This window comes from Notolabrus celidotus, chromosome 10 (assembly GCF_009762535.1).
Source record: "Notolabrus celidotus isolate fNotCel1 chromosome 10, fNotCel1.pri, whole genome shotgun sequence".
Lineage (NCBI taxonomy): Eukaryota > Metazoa > Chordata > Actinopteri > Labriformes > Labridae > Notolabrus > Notolabrus celidotus.
This window is the reverse complement of record NC_048281.1, coordinates 27,957,311-27,973,704: the sequence shown is the minus strand read 5'-3', so window position 1 is coordinate 27,973,704 and position 16,394 is coordinate 27,957,311. Positions and strand designations below refer to the sequence as shown.

The following is a 16,394-nucleotide window of genomic DNA, read 5'->3' as shown; positions in this document are numbered from 1 at the left end:
TATTGAACCCTGCAGCAGTACTAGGATGGCCAATAAAACAGAGTTGTGTCTGAATTTGTCTATTAACTAAATTTATGTGACTGACAAAGGATCCAGCCTCAAGCTTGACTTACAAGAAAATAAGAAGCCATCCCGCCACTCAACAGAAAACAACACTACCTACAAGAGAAAGGAGACAAAGATGTCTAAAGTCAAACTTCTAAAAACACCTTGACATGTATTCTACATTCAAGAATGAGAAGGAACACAATTCAGTGTCATAAAGGACGAGTTGTTCTCCCCTCACTGTCTGCAGCCTGTTTATAAAAATGAATGCAGACTCCAGTTAAGAGCTGAGATAAGGAGAGTGTTTATTACAAAACAGGACGAGAGAGTGTCACAAACAAGTGCATTTACAAGGAGAGGACAGCACTACCTACATGAAAAAACACAAGGATGTTGTTCCTGAGGGTGTAAACAACCTGAGCAGAGACAGAGACAGAAACACACAGGGAGGGAAAAAAAAATCAGCTCCATCTCCAGAAAACACCTCGCACATTTTCTTTCTCTGTCTTCTTGTGTGTGCTTCAAAATTGCTGGTGTGTGTGCACACTTCAAGAAATTAGCGCTGGTGTGTGTGACATGTCGGATATGTGCTCGTCAGCTTGTTGCACCGAGCAGACTGCTGCCTCGCCTGACAAGAGATGACGAGCCAATCTAGTGGTAAAAAATAAAAAAAATCTGGCTGCCTTGACACCAATCTGGCACCAATTTGCGGTTCAACGGCAGCCGAGTGGACAAACACACTCATGCATACACTCTTGTACACACAGCACAGACACACAGAGGGGCACTTGAAAACCCTGCTGATCTAAGGCGTGGGTGGGCTGCGCTTTGTGTGTTCGCTCAACATCAAGCTCTCCCTACAGTGTTGTGTTATTTCTTGTTTAGCATGAGTATAGAAACCTCCTTTGTTTTAGATTCAATGGATGCATCAAATTCAAGTTGTCGTAAAAGCTTTTGACATTTACAATATTTTGCTGTGTTTTCCTTCAAACAATAATGATTTAAATTACTTAATTCATACCTTTAAATTAAACCACTCACCTCGAGTGCAGTTTGCATAATTTATGTCACACTCATGACCTTTGGCTGCTACATCAAGCTGCCCTTTAACAGATTTTTGAGAGCATAAGTGAGTAATTTCCCTCTTAATTAACTTCAAAACATTTTCACTAGGGATGCACTGATCCGACTTTTTAGGTCCCGATACCGATATCGATACCTGGGCTTTTTTATCTGCCGTTACCGATACTAGCCGACCCGATCCTGGTATTGATTTGACAATCTCTATTCCTTAAAGGTGACATATTATGCTCTTTTTCATGAAAATATATTGGTCTGAGAGGTCCCCAAAACATGTCTTTATAGTTTATTGCTCAAAAAAACACTTTGAAATCAGATTTTGGCATGCCTGTAAACCCCTCTTTTTCAGCCCTGCTCAGAACAGGCTGTTTTCTTTGTCTGTGCCTTTAAATGAGAATCAATCAATCAATCAATCAATCAATCAATCAATCAATCAATCAATCAATCAATCAATCAATCAATCAATCAATCTTTATTTGTATAGCGCCAAATCACAACAAACGTTATCTCAAGACGCTTTTACAAACATAGGAGGTCTAGACCACTTTATTTCAAATTATGAACAGAGACCCAACTTCAAGACAGGGTAAGACTCAGTCTGACCCCACCTTAATCCATCATGAGCATTGCACATCGCAGTATTTAGCTAGTTACAGTGGCGAGGGAAAACTTCCTTTTAACAGGCAGAAACCTCAGGCAGAACCAGACTCATGTTAGACAGCCATCATGCCTCGACTGAGTTGGGTCTGGAAAGACAGATAGAGGGGAGTAAGAGAGAGAAGTGATAGTGATGAGACGAGTAGTAGAAGCTGTTGCCGCTGGAGTCCAGCACGTCCGTATCAGCTGGAGTCCAGATCGTCCACAGCAGGAGGACGTCTACGGCAGCTCAGAGGAATCTACGAGACAAGGGAGCTCAGGGACTCCAGAAAGGTCTATGGTTAGTAACTTTAATGGGACAGGCAGAGTTAAAGTAAGTGATGAAGGGGTTGGGGGGAAGGGGGTGAGCTAGGATCCCAGTGTGTCAGTGCGCCAGTTCCCCCGAATGAGCTCTCTGACCACGCCCCCTCAGGAAGTGGATGTGGCCTCGGCTCTCCAGCAAGTTGATCTAATGTTTACATGTTGGCTGAATAGACATGGCTGCTCACAGACCCGCGTTACTTCAACCCTCTGAATCTGATCCAGAATCTGATCCTGACGGAGAGGTGCCTGCAGCAGGACCTTTCTGAACCATTGGTCACAGATTTTGTGTTTCTTGTTGTTTTATTTGTCAGTATCTCGACGTGTGTCTTGGTACACAGCTACAAACATGTAGCTATGTGGCTATGCTAACTAGCGCTAGCACTTTTCCATGATAAATAAAAATCATCCACTCGATCTTCAAATCTGCAGACGTGGGGAGTAAAACCGACCTTTGTGTTTATTAAGACAGCCTACAACTAGCATGCCTCCCTCCTAAGCTCCTTGTTAGCACACGTGTGCAGGTAATGAAAAACGGAGGAGGAGTTGAGTTGTATTTTATACAGTCTATGGGCTGAACAAGCTCTGAGCTCTGACCTCTGTTACAGACCGGATGTCGTTATAACATATGAAAAACACTGAAAACTGAAACGGCTTGTTTCAGCACACATTTACAGAAAGGTGGAGAAATCAGAACAGGGGCAGAATGGATTCTTTTACTTTTCAGGGGGTTTGTAGACAGGGACACATATTTCAGGCAGAGAACCATTAAAAAGTCGATTTTGCATGATATGTCACCTTTAATGTGAGGATAGAATCATGTTTTGGCAACTTCAGGCTTTTCTGACTTTGTAAACCAAAATAAAATGAACATTTTTAAACTGACAGTATCATTATTCAAGAGATTATAAATGTGTACCAGCAGTTTGGTGAGTTAATCTTCATAACCAACAGATATTACAACTCAACTGTAAACCTCAGCAGTGGATAAGAGGAATTAAATATTCTGTATAAAAAAAACTGCATCAAATGAGAAAATAAAAAATATGTCGACGTAGTGTTTGCATAGTGTTTCCCACAGAAGTACAGTGTACCTGTGGCTGGGATTAAAATCATTGAATACATTATTACTCTACCCAGCTTTGCCCTTACTGTTTCCCTTCTCTGCGTCTGATATTGTGACAATATTAATCAGCAGCACGTTTTACAAAGACGCTGATGACGTAGGAGACGCACATGGCTATTGTAAACACAGAAAAGCATAGAACTGAGATGAATAGATCTGCCATATGGATCGGCACTATATATCGGCCCTTTGTCACTGATATCCGATCTAGCTTTTTGAGTCCGATCTAGCCGATATCGGATACCAGGATCGGATCGGTGCATCCCTAATTTTCAGAAGCTCTTATTTTGGTAGGTTACAAAGCTGCACACTGCAACAGCACATTTTTCAAACCCCAGATTGTGACCTAAATCCTGTCTGGACTTTGCATGCCACAGGTTCGTCACCCACTGAGAATAGCTGCTTTTCTCTGGAACATTTCTTAGCATGGACCGTCTGAGTGTAAGTGTGTTGTGTGTGTGTGTGTGTGTGTGTGTGTGTGTGTGTGTGTGTGTGTGTGTGTGTGTGGTGGGGGAGCTGTACTGGGCCTGTGTTAAAGGTTCTCTGCCTTCAGGGAAACTTTATTGAACACTTAAGTGCTTCTGGTGGTCAAACAGCTCTAAGGTGTCAGTGCTTTTTTCTCACTCTTTCTGTAAAAGGTGTATTTTTGTTCAGGTTAAAAATGAAGTGTTGCAACAGTATGTCAAGGTGACTGCAAGCAAATAGTTTAATGGGAATGAATTAATGTTAAAATTAAGTCATATTTCAGCCAGTAAATCGACAGCCTGCTGGCTCACTGTTTAATGGCAGCAGATATGACCGTTCTTTCTCATCCATCTATTTCAATCAATGATGTATTAATTAAAAAAGCAGGGTATAAATAATGAGGGGAGGACTATTCATTTGATATGCATCCAGATAACTTTGCTCAAAACTCCTGCAAACTTCTAAAAATTCCCCGAGGTTGAAGGAAACTCATTTTCAAGATGTCCCGTCAGTCTGTTTACATGTAGCATTCATGAAAATGCAAAAACTGTCATCATAGAGAGTGACTCAGTTGCTTTGTCTGCAGTCATGTTGTGAGCATCACACTGTGGCCTCTGCAGTGTGCCTCTGATGTCACATCCAACCTCCCGAGAGTCATATCTCCCCCCGCCAACCACCAACCTTCTCCACCAGGGAGGACTTCACGCTGGGAGGGGTGCTGCAGTTGGCAAAGCCCTAAGATATTTCTAAAAAAAACGTTACAGACTTGTTGTTGTTGTATTAAAACGGTTATAATGAAAACTACAGTCAAAATTCAACAACACTGAAAGCATTGTAAGAGACAAGATCAGAGCCTGATCGAAAAACTGAGCATAGCATTAGTTTAGGCAGGCCATGAGCTCAGCCCACAGCATATCTGCTGATCTTAACGCCAGCCCATATCAGCTGACAGCTCGTCTGATTACCTTCAACGCATCCGACTGGAAAATATCAAAATGAGAGTTCTATTTAAGCTGCTTCAGCCTTCCTATGCTTACTGCTTCCTCCGCGAACTCCTTTCCATCCAACCTTCACCACAGCTCCTCCTTTTTATGCTGTGCCTGACTGTACCAGTGTCATATGTATGGCCACTGGTGCCTGCTCTTTTCTGTTGGGGTTCTTTGCTGCTGTTCTCCCCACCTTGGCTTTTCATGTACAGTATGCATATAAAAGAAAGGTGAGGTGTGCTCTCCCTGCCTCAAGCTTTGGCATTCCACGTTTGCAAGTGGAAGGGCAGGGAGCCCTCAGAACAGAGCCATACTGCCAAATATAACACACTGCACACAAATAGTTCTCTTTGACAAGAGTGGGGTTTTTTTTAAGTTTTGTTTTGGGGCTTTTGCACCTTTATTAGAGAGGGGAGGACAGTGGATGGAGCTGGAAACTGGGAGAGAGAGTGGGGGAATGACATGCGGGAAAGGGGCCACAGGCTGGAATCAAACATGGGCCAACCGCTTCATGGGCGTGTGATTTCGCCATTAGGCCAAGTGATCTTGACTGAAGTGATATGTGAGACTGATACCAATGATGATGTCTGAGGGGGAAACTCCACAGATCACAGATGTTGTATTCAATTTAAAAAACTCTTTAACTGGATTGCAAATAATGTAAAATAATTGTGCATCAATGTTCCGCCTTTATAGCTATACATTGGTACTCTGAAGATTGCTTCTGACATCAATATCAGTCATGCTCTGAAATCTATAGCATAACCCAATGTATTTTTCTATTTCATGCATTAATTAAAAATCCATCTTAAACATGTTACTGGCTAAGATAACCGAGTATAAATATATCTATGTGCATAGAATGATGGATGTTTGAATTATTAAACAGTTGCATTTAATTAAATACAAAGAAAGAACAACAGGGTGATATTGGAATTATATAACAGCCATTGACCGACCTGCTCTCTAATCATCTAATTTTTAAAAACTGGTATTGGTCGACCACTACTTGTTGCGGTTCTTTTCTTTTTTTTTTGAGTCTCAAATTTCTGTAACATGCAACAGTGTTGATGATTTATCATCATAAATCAAAACTCTAATCCCCAGTTATTAAGGAAATATGGTGCAATTTGTATCGCCTACAAATTACAGATGTCTACATCACTTTCTGGCTTGTGATTTGTTCTGAGAAAACATATTTGAGTTAGTGTTGCAGAGCATGACAACATCCACTGCTGCTGTCTGAAGATCCAAGTATCTGTGGAAGTGGAAATATTCCTTTTCCAATGAGAGAAGAAATCTCCTTTATCACACTTTGACATCTGTCCTCTGTTTTTATTCTGATATATTCAAATGTGAAATCTGACAAAAGCTCTATACGTTTGTTACCCTCCTATACATTCAATCATTTCTTTTATTCATTTTTTACATAAAAAAGAAAACCTGATATTCTCTGGTCTCAGTGTATACAATCCATGCAGCTGTTTACCACTGCCTTCCCCTCACTTAGTCTCCGTCTCCTCCTCTTCCTCCTCCGGGCTAGATAATCAGACAGGTCTACAGAAGCCCCCATTGTCTGCACACACTGCCGACGTGACTCTTATACATATGAGAGCGGCTTAGCATTGTGAATGCAGCTCAGCTTTCCGGAGGCTGACCTTTTTCCATGGATTAATAGGTTTTATGCTGGCAGCATTAATAAACAATTTCTTCGTTTCCACAGTGGGGTAGTGAGCAGCCACTCTGCATATTAATGCGAGGCTCCCCCTCCCCGTATAAGGACCCTCTCACCCACTTTTAGGCGGTCATGCTCGGCAATCACGACCCGTTATGTGGTTTTTCTAAAGACTGTTTGTTTTAGAGTGACTCTCTTTGCTCTCTTGTCTTTTAATCCCTATTCACTCCTTTTTCAGGGCTTTTCATTTAAACTCCCACTCCCTCCATCTGTCTCTATCCATTTGTCTCTTTTCTTTATATGTTATTTTTCTGCAGGAGCTTTATTTCTCTCTGCCCCTTCCACTCAAACCACACTCCTCTCTCTCTCTCTTACTCAATCTCTGCCTTTTTTGTTGCACCTCCACCTGACTGTTCATCTCTCCTCTATTTCCGCTGCTGTTTTTTTTTTTTTTCTCTCGCTGTGGCGACGGCGGCTGATTATGTGGGGCTGAGCAGTTTTGGCCCTAACACTGTCGGTGGCCAAGGTCAATTATGGCCTTCCCCCTTTCAGCGCGGGGAGCCGCTGATGTGGAGCGCAAGGCGGGGGAGATGGAGTGGGAGGAAAATCAAGCGTTCGTCGCCTCTAAAAATGATTCGATTTGCCGTTGGTGTGAAAGTGTTCGCTGTGTCCAAGTCTCAGTCACCTCTTTCTTCTTCAATGTCACCCACATTCCTCCAAGTATTATGTTTGTATAGAGCAGACTAAGACATCAGAATGCTCTGAATGGAAAGGTAAAACTTTCAGCGTTTTTCTGTGGATTACTGTGTTTGAAATGTCCTCCTTTACATCCTTCAACAAAAGTGCTTTCACCAGAGCTGCAACAAATGATTATTTTTAAAACTTATCTGCAGATGATTCTTTTCCTGCAAAATTTCTTCAATTATGATAGATGCAGTCTTTCATCTTTCAAAAAGATCACAAGAGGACACATCTGGGAAGGCATCATTAATGTTGAGCAATATATTCAGGTTTTGGAGCAACATCCAGATAATGGCTTTTTCAGGGAAGACCAAGCAGCAACCTCTGGTCTTTATAACGTGAAGCCCATGAGGAAGTGTTATAAACTGCAATTCATCGGGCGCCCATATGAGGCTGGCTGCAGAAACACCCAAAACCACGTACACACCAATTCAAAAAAGACGATCTTTGCAGCATTAATAAACATGTTTACAGCCTTGTTTAAAAAACGGTTTAGGTATGAACAGCTAATTTCTCTATCACCCTTAAATGTCACGCAAGCTAGGCTACAGTTTTCTGCAGATAGGACCAAGTGTGTCACATAATTTAGCTAATCTTGAGACTCTGACCCAAGCCCTCATCTCAGTATTAGTGTATTCTCTACTGAGACATGTTTCTGCACGTTATTTTTGCACTATTTGCGTCCTCTACACCAGGGGTTCCCAAACTTTTCAGCCCGCGACCCCCAAAATATAGGTGCCAAACAGTCCCTCAAAGTGATTAAATACTTCAAAATTAGTTTACCTACATGCACATGTGACTCCTAACATTAACTGTTAGCTAACACTAACTTTAGGAGTCATGTGGCAACAAAGAAAGGCAGAAAACTAACGAAATGTACTTATTTGCAGGTTTGTTTTTTTCAAATGTAACTACTATTTTTCTCTATATTTTTAAAATGATGGATAAAATAAGCAAATTTAAAATACTTTTTAAAAAATAAGAAGAAATTTGGAAGACATCTCGTAACCCCCCATTGGTGTCTCGTGACCCCTCAGGGGGTCCGGACCCGCACTTTGGGAATCCCTGCTCTTCACCACCTAGAAGCTGGTGTGTTCAAAGGGCATACAACAACAATGGCAACAAGATGGAAGACGTCTTGGTGGCAGCTACCCTTTGGACTGTGTGCTGTATATTTCTTCATAGAAACAGATTTGTAAAGGGTTCAAAACTGGTCATCTTGTTTTTGTCCTCCTTTTTCCAACATCGGTGTTATAGGCTGTGTCTGAGGTTTTTAAAAATGGCTGGTGCTGCAATGGCTCAACAAATACTGAAGTTGTGAGTTCAAACTTTCCTCTACCCAGCATTTTAAGAACTACTTTACTTCATAGATCTTGCTGTACAATAAGAAAAGAGTGTGGTCTACCAACTGTTCTTAGATCTTTGAAAAGGGGCTGTATGTCAGAAAAAAATGGTCTTTTGTTATTGTGGGTGTGTTATTTGGTTGAAGGTGTCAGTTTCTGGGTGTCCAAATACTTTTGGCCATATGGTGCATCATAAAGTAAATCAAAAGTAGAATGAAAGTGACATTTAAGTGATGCATTATTGATCACACATAAGGAAAGTGAAGGACTGCAGAAAAGGCTTTTCCTTGATTTGTGTTAAGATAAAGGAAGAACATGATGAAAGCGCTCTGCTTGTTATTGACATTTGACACACTTAAAACTCAATCAACAAACAAATGTGTCCCGAGTCAGCTGCCTCCGTTTCTTTCCGTTCTTCAAATCAAACTGATTACTCTGACTGACAGTGTAACATTTTACGTTCAGCATCCAACATCTCTCCACAAACAAACAAAGCACCTCCTCTCCCTCCTGCTCCAGTAAACAAAGACTGACTCTTTCTCTGCGTTTGTGTGAAGGCTTTTGATTAGCCACAATTACGGCCTTGGTTCTGGTTTCTGTGATTACTTTGACTCGGGGCTGTTTTGAATGTGCCGTTCAGGTAATCAGCGCCGGGGCTAAACCTGGACCGGCATTGAAATGTTGTGTCTAATTACACAAACCAACCAACCTGTGATGCAGCTCACCTGATGAAAAAGTCGAATTAATTACCTCATTGAAGCGACCCGGGGGAGCATGAAGGTAAAAGTGTTTGTAATCGGCTCAGAAACAGGGTTTGCTTCAGCGTGAAGGGAGCATGTTTGAACATACCTTCAGAGAACAAAGGTTATTTTGTGAAACAATTGGAGCGGGTGGTAAAGACACTTGTTCTTAGCTGGAAATCACCAAAGGGAGTGTTTGTCAAATCTCGTGTTCTGATGGATGAATGTGGTGTGTAATATCCTACCCTGTCACCTGATCAGATAGGAACACAGACGTCCCTTTCTGACACCTGAGCAGCCATTTGATGAACCTCCGCTTGCCGCTGACGCGCAATAAATCCTAATGTGCACGCCAGGATGAATAACGATGGGGTCGGTCCTGCGCCGCGTCCGAAGGGAATGTTTATTTATTTGATATTAAACATGCCAGACGGCCCCTGGCTCCGGGTTTTATCAGCCAGCGCTCAGTTTTTTATTGCTCCGGTCTGCAGAGCGTCTGCCTATCAACAGATTTCCCTGCTCATCCTCTGTGGTCTGCTACAGAAGCAGCATTAACAGTTCTGATCCTAATCCTTATATTTTCCACCAGAAAGTGTGAAGTTAAATCTCTTGTGTCATATTATCAGTACACAGACTCAAAGAAGTCAGGATGTAGGATTTCCCTCCCTGTGTCCCACTCTGACCTCTCAGAGTCTCTCTGTGATTATAATGCGTGCTTTTTTAGTCGTAGAGCTTCTTGTTTTTGTGCCGTCTACTCAGAAATACCCACGAGTCCTTAATCAAGGGAAGAGAGGACACTCAGAATATGGCCGGGTGCTTCTCGGGATCATTACAGTCATCCCAAGTGTCCCTCCGCTTCCTTTCTGCTCAGCGCAGCTTGCAGATGAAAACTGTCTGGAGGATAAGCTCTGACAGGAGTAATTCACCAAAGAGGCTAATTACACTGTAATCATGGCACCGTGTGTCCTGTGTTCAAAACCAAGCATTTAGCCTGTAAATGGCTTCCTGTGCAGCGAGAGAGGGGAACATTTACAAAGAGAGAGAGAGAGAGAGAGAGAGAGATACTCATTATTAGTTCTGTAAGGTCACAACCTGCTGGGGTTGAAGCTAACAATTACTTTTTCTATTGATGCTGCAGATTATGTCACGATCAATCTTTTATTCTACAAAGTCAAAACATGTGATAGAGCTAATTATATCATCAGAGAAGTGATAAGAGACGTGCGTTCAACTACACGATTAAACAACATCATCCTCTTCACCAGAGTTAGTTGATTGGACGGGTTATTCATACTTCTATTATTGAATGCCTGAAATGCTGGTCATACATTGAGCCTATAGCTCCTGTTAATGGTGACTGTAATAATGCCATAAATTTAGCCTGCTCTCGCCCAAAAACACGAATACATATATATATAGATTCAGACTGAGTTATTAAGCTTGGTTTTCCATAACTTTAAGCTACTTGTAAGTAATAATTTGTAAAATAACTTTCCACAGGGTAATCATACAAATTGGGAGGGGGAGGAAGCTAAAGCTACATCAAGGGATTACCACAGAAGAAGAAAACAGTAATACCTCTTTTCGACCAACCCAAACCGGGTAGTATTTCCGGGCTGGTGCTCACACTGGTTTAGAGCTGGTTAAACTCGCGAACCAACAAGGCACCAGTTTGTTTTTCCGCCCGCTCCAGCTTGTGGAAGAAGCATGCCATGACGTCAGATTTACGTGACCGCTTTTCCCAGCAACGCTAGTGCAAACTTTCCCCTCACAACATCAACGAAGGCTGACAACTAGGGATGCACCGATCCGATCCTGGTATCGGATATCAGCTAGATCGGACTCAAAAAGCTAGATCGGATATCGATGACAAGGGGCCGATATATAGTGCAGATCCATATGGCAGATCTATTCATCTTAGTTCTATGTGTTTCTGTGTTTACAACAGTCATGTGCGTCTCCTACGTCATCAGCGCCGGCTGGTCTGTGCATTTTTGCCCAGCGGAGCATGATGGAGGATAACTACAAAGCTCTGCAGTTTAGGTCCATTTCACGCTTCTTTTGCTAACAACTCCGCCGGAAACCTGCAACATATGCAGCGGTAATGTTTTGACGGATCGGCTAGTATCGGTATCGGCAGATACCAAAGCCCAGGTATCGATTTCGGTATCGGGACCTAAAAAGTAGGATCGGTGCATCCCTACTGACAACGCCAGCTTGTCTCCTCGGGCAAACCACTGCTTTGCCTTGGAATCCATTAATCTTTTTTATTTTTTCGCTACAGGACAATGGCGGAAACACGTTTGGTTTATGTTTTTGATCACGGCAACCCCGCCCCTCGCCCCTGACGTCAGTGGTTCAAGATTCACGGTTCTAGACCAGCAAAGAGTTGGTGCCGCTCTGGAACCGGTTCTCCCGGCCGGGAGCCGGTTCACTCGCAGTCGAAACACGAAAAACAGTTCTCAATTGAGCGCTGTCTCCAAACAGGCCCTGAAAGTGCCTCGGTCGAAAAGGGGTATAAGAGGGGCTGTGAAGTACAACACAATGCAATGTGGCGTTTCTAAGTGATTGGCAGTCATATTTAAAGTATCACTTGGTAGATTTTCAGTCATTTTAACAGTAATGCAGTGAAATATGAGTGTAAATATCTGACCCTGATATGTATAATTACTTTAATTAGGCACTCAATTTTACATAACGTGGATTAAGTACTGAAAATGACAGAGAGAAAACAAAATGAATCTCAATTTTCTGCCATAATTATCGCCTTCGAGACTCCAGATTCCAAGTCTTGGTAGTACAGCATTCATCGGAGGAGTTTCACATTTCCTGTCAGCAGCTCTATGAGCCGGCTCCATGTGAACTGCTCACAACAGATGTGGTGAAACATTGAGATGAGTGCGCTTTGATTAATACACCCCGATGAATGCCTTTATTTTTAGCCTGGCGGGGCGGACAATGTGGAAACGCTTTTTATTACCCTTCTGCTTGGAGATGAATGGGCAACAGCAGAGAGAGATGTGGTGCCTCGGCGTTCATCCGTCATTGCCAGATTGAGGTGTAAAGGATGGAGGAGTCACCGGATTAGTTCTATCATTATTCGTACAAAGTTCACAAGGCAGTCATAGACAAATTATAAATGGAAGATATGCTATTTGGAAAGAATGATTCCCTCTGGGTTTCTCCAATTAGAAGAAATTTCAGAACGAGGCAGGAGTGTCCGACTCGACATCCAGGGTGCAGAAGTGCTGATATTTTCAGAGCTGAGGTGCCGGGGTCAGTGCCTAACAATATATACCTGCGAACGGGAACATGAACTAATTGACTAAACGAGTTCTCTTACAACTAAAGTCAAGGTGAAGGCCAAGGAGAGGAGGGGAGTTGCATTTCATCAGAGCAGGTCATTAGGGTTTAAATCAGACATGATTACAGACTGCAGTGCTCATCCTTTTCACGACAGGTGAAGGTCCATTCCACCTGGGCAGGCTTTTTCTGAGCCTACTATAGCCTTTGATTGTATTTAAAGACAGACAACGTGTCCCCCATCTCCTCTCTTTGTACAAAAGTGAAGCCAAAGCATGAAGTCTCAGTGACAGCAGCCATTGGTTTCTGAAGAAGTGTTGTGAAGCCTGAAGATGGCGGTCAACATATTGGAAATGCTGACTCCAACTAAGTACTGGTTCAAATATACATCGGCAAAGAAGTGTAGCTGAGGCTATAATCTTGCTAAGAAGCTACAAGCACCCAACTGTTGGTCAAATCAGCCACCCCCCTATCTATGCCTAATTATGCAGAACTTTTATCGTAATAATTGTCAAAATGGATGGGGCTTTGGGGTGCCATTGCCCTAGCGGTATAAGCGGGCCCCATACACAGAGGCTATAGCCCTCACCGCAGAGGTCACAGGTTCGATTCCAGCCTCAACCATTTGCTGCATGTCCTCCCCTTCTCTTTGCTACTCACAATTCCTGTCTCTCTTCAGCTGTCCTGTCCATTAAAAGGCAAAGATGCCCAAATAATACAACTTTAACAATTTGGATGGGGCTTTAAACAAGTTAAATTGTGCTTTAAAATGGGCATTGTAATATGTGGTCTAATGTGGATTCCTTTGTTTTTGGAGCCATCCTTTTTCTTTTTTTACACCCAAGGTCGCTGCTTGGGGCTGATGTATTGGGCTGGTAATGTTTATGGAGTCAGAGTCTTCACATTGGCTAGTGTAGCTACAGTACTGAAGTCTCAGACCAGTTCAGTCCACAACATACCAGCTTCTTTAGCAAGTCTGAAGCAGTCACTCTGCTAATCCTGTGCACACAGCATCACAGGAGCTGCATTTGTCAACAAAGCTGGCAATCATTGCATTGTACCATTTTTCTAAATAATATTAATAAAACTATACTTTTTAGAAAAATTACCATTTGGAAATAAATCTACATGATAAGATCCATCGTTCAAAACAGAATCCATGTTTCAGAAAGAAAATGTTGACGCGTATTCAGAACTTTAAGTTTGACTCATGACCCATTTGTTCACATGGAGGAGGCGGGCTTTATTATCTATTCTATGTTTTGGCCTTACTTTAAGGGAGCTGTCATCTTGTTCATATTTCTTCATAGTCTACAGCCATGACATTAGTCTATGCATTATCAGAGGGGAATAAAGGTGGCATTTACCCCAGTGACCTTTGGGAAAGGTCAGATATGAAATATGAATCTTACTTGACATTAAACATGAATTATTTAAATCTGCTGGAATGTCTTCCACATGTTATATTTAAATTAAATCTGTTTTCTTATTCCTCGCTTGTTCTTGTGTCTGTCTCTGCAGGAACTCTTTACAGCGGAGTGCAAGTTCAAAGAGTCGGTGTTCGAGAACTACTATGTGATCTACTCGTCCATGTTGTACAGACAACAGGAGTCGGGGAGGGCTTGGTTCCTAGGGCTCAACAAAGACGGCCAAGCCATGAAGGGGAACCGGGTGAAAAAAACAAAACCAGCTGCTCACTTCCTGCCCAAGCCATTAGAAGGTACGTGCATCATGGGAAATATCCCAATATGACCATCTTTATCTGAGATTCAGGTCCGATCAATCAAATCCAAAAACAACATTTAGTTTCACCAAGGGTTGCAAAGGGGTGGAAAATTTCCGGTAAATTTCCATGGCAAGTTAAGCTGGGGAATTTTGGAAATATTCCAAATTGGAAACTTTCCATGGGAATTTATGGGAATTAACTGGAAATTGAGGATAATTTAATGGAAAGGTATCCTATCCAAGCATAAATATTTGTTTTGTTATTAGACATCCATCTAAAATAATACAATGAATGCAGATTTATTTGTAAGTGTACCAGCTTCCAGCTTACGTATAATGTGTTAAATATCTTATTGAACAATCAATTCTTTCATTGAAGAACAAAAACATGAATGTGCAGTTAAAGATTACTCATTCCCCTGACCCAACCCATTGAATAATTAACAAAAATGCAATCCCAACAAAGTCCCATTCAAAATGTTAAATGAAAAGAGCCCCTCTCCCTCCAAATAAGTCCCATACAACATGCAAATAAAGAAGCATCTTCCTGCATGAAATCTGGTTGTTTTAGTCAGGATTATGCTAAAATATATTTCCCACAACTATACTTAAGTTTCCTATTAAGAGCCAACCTTCAATTTAGTAAATTCCAGGTTTATTCCCATGGAAAGTTTCCAACTTTGAAAATTCCCAGAATTTTGAAACCCTACCTTCACCTGAACATCCTGAGTTATGTCCTCTCTTTACTGTATTTTGCAACAGAGGCAAACCTCTCAGAACTGCTTTAGGTTGCAATGGAATAATCCAGTAACTCAGTGTTTTGTGTTGAGCTGACCTTTTAAAAACAGGTGAAGTCAGATTTAAAATAAATAAATAAAACCAAAAACTGCTGTACAAAAAGCAGAACAGCTCTCTGTTTTGTTTTGTTGTTACTTAGAGGGACTCGGGGGGCATAATTAGCATTTCCTCCCCATTTTCTCTGCACTTTTTAGTACCTCAAGCAGTTTCTCGGCTGTCAACATGGCAACAGACCTTTTTTACTGTAAACAGTGGCATCCTTTTGCTGCAGGAATCATAACATACAGGTGGAGATGTGAATACATTTGGGTCACAAACAGTAAAATCTGAAAATAAAGCATGACTTACTTTTACGTATTAAAAGGTAAAGCTGTGACATGTCTATATTTGACATATTTTAGTGTTGCTATGCTGATCTTCTATGTTGCTGCAGTAAGCATACAGATTAGGAGGCAGGACGGCTCTGTAAGTGCAACGGGAAATGTTGATGGTCCAGCAGATGCCACCTTCACTCTCGTCAGCCACCAGCCTGATTGCTTCCATCATTTAAATGTGGAATCAAGCTGAAGTGTCCTGTCAAGACATTATACAGCTGGAGTCTGGTGGCTGTAAAGTGGAGGATAATGAGACACTTTTTGCTGTTTGGTTGAAAATCGTGTGCTTAGATTAGAAATCAGCAAGTCAGGATGGCAACACGACGCCTGGAGGCAGAAATCTATCTGCCGTGTTCCCACCTGACCGTTGTTGGTGCAAGCATGTTCCCCTCATTGCATTTATCAAAAAAGGCAGACATTGACTGTTTTTAAATTTGTTACCTCGTTGAAATAAAGCCCACGAAAGCAAATATGTCTGACTTTGCCAAAATGTGTTCTTATGTTACTCCAACATGGTTCTTTTTATTAAAATATCAGAACACCCTACAGCTCTGAGGATTCCTACCCTAACAGCAAGGGGTGGGAAACTTACAATACGGTACAATATGGTACGATACAATACGACAGTACGACATAGTCCACTACAGTACAATACAATATGATATAATATGATAGGATACAATACAGTACGATAACGTACCAGTTGATAAAATACAATGATTTTCGAATATTCAAATATTCGTTCATTTAGTAAAAATCGAAGAGTTAATGAGAATATTTTCTCATTTCAAAAGTACAATTTTTCATCGTTCTTACCGGTGCCTGGTTGTAAAACAGTATTACCGCCAGACGGTGGCTAAAGAGCGTCTTAAAACGACTTGCTAGCCGCATTAGGTAACAGAAGAATAAGAATGCTAACTGCATTAAATAGCAAAAGAAGAAGAAAACATTAGCGATTTTCTCCGTTTCTGAATCTCACACTACTACACACGAATTTCCAGAGACTGAGCATGGCTGTAAAATGTAAACATACACG

General features: G+C 41.7%; 1 protein-coding gene and 1 long non-coding RNA gene across 3 annotated transcripts in view; one reads left to right on the top strand and one right to left on the bottom strand.

Annotated features, from left to right (window-relative positions):
• Positions 1-16,394, top strand: part of fgf14 (fibroblast growth factor 14) — a 168,854-nt gene that overhangs the window by 144,796 nt on the left and 7,664 nt on the right. For both annotated transcript variants that reach the window (XM_034693855.1, XM_034693856.1), the window contains exon 4: positions 13,983-14,181. In XM_034693855.1, the coding sequence (XP_034549746.1) occupies positions 13,983-14,181 (199 nt within the window). The remainder of the gene's footprint in view (positions 1-13,982; positions 14,182-16,394) is intronic.
• LOC117820173 overlaps positions 1-16,394 on the bottom strand; it is a 185,378-nt gene that overhangs the window by 167,277 nt on the left and 1,707 nt on the right. The gene's annotated exons all lie outside the window — the stretch shown is intronic.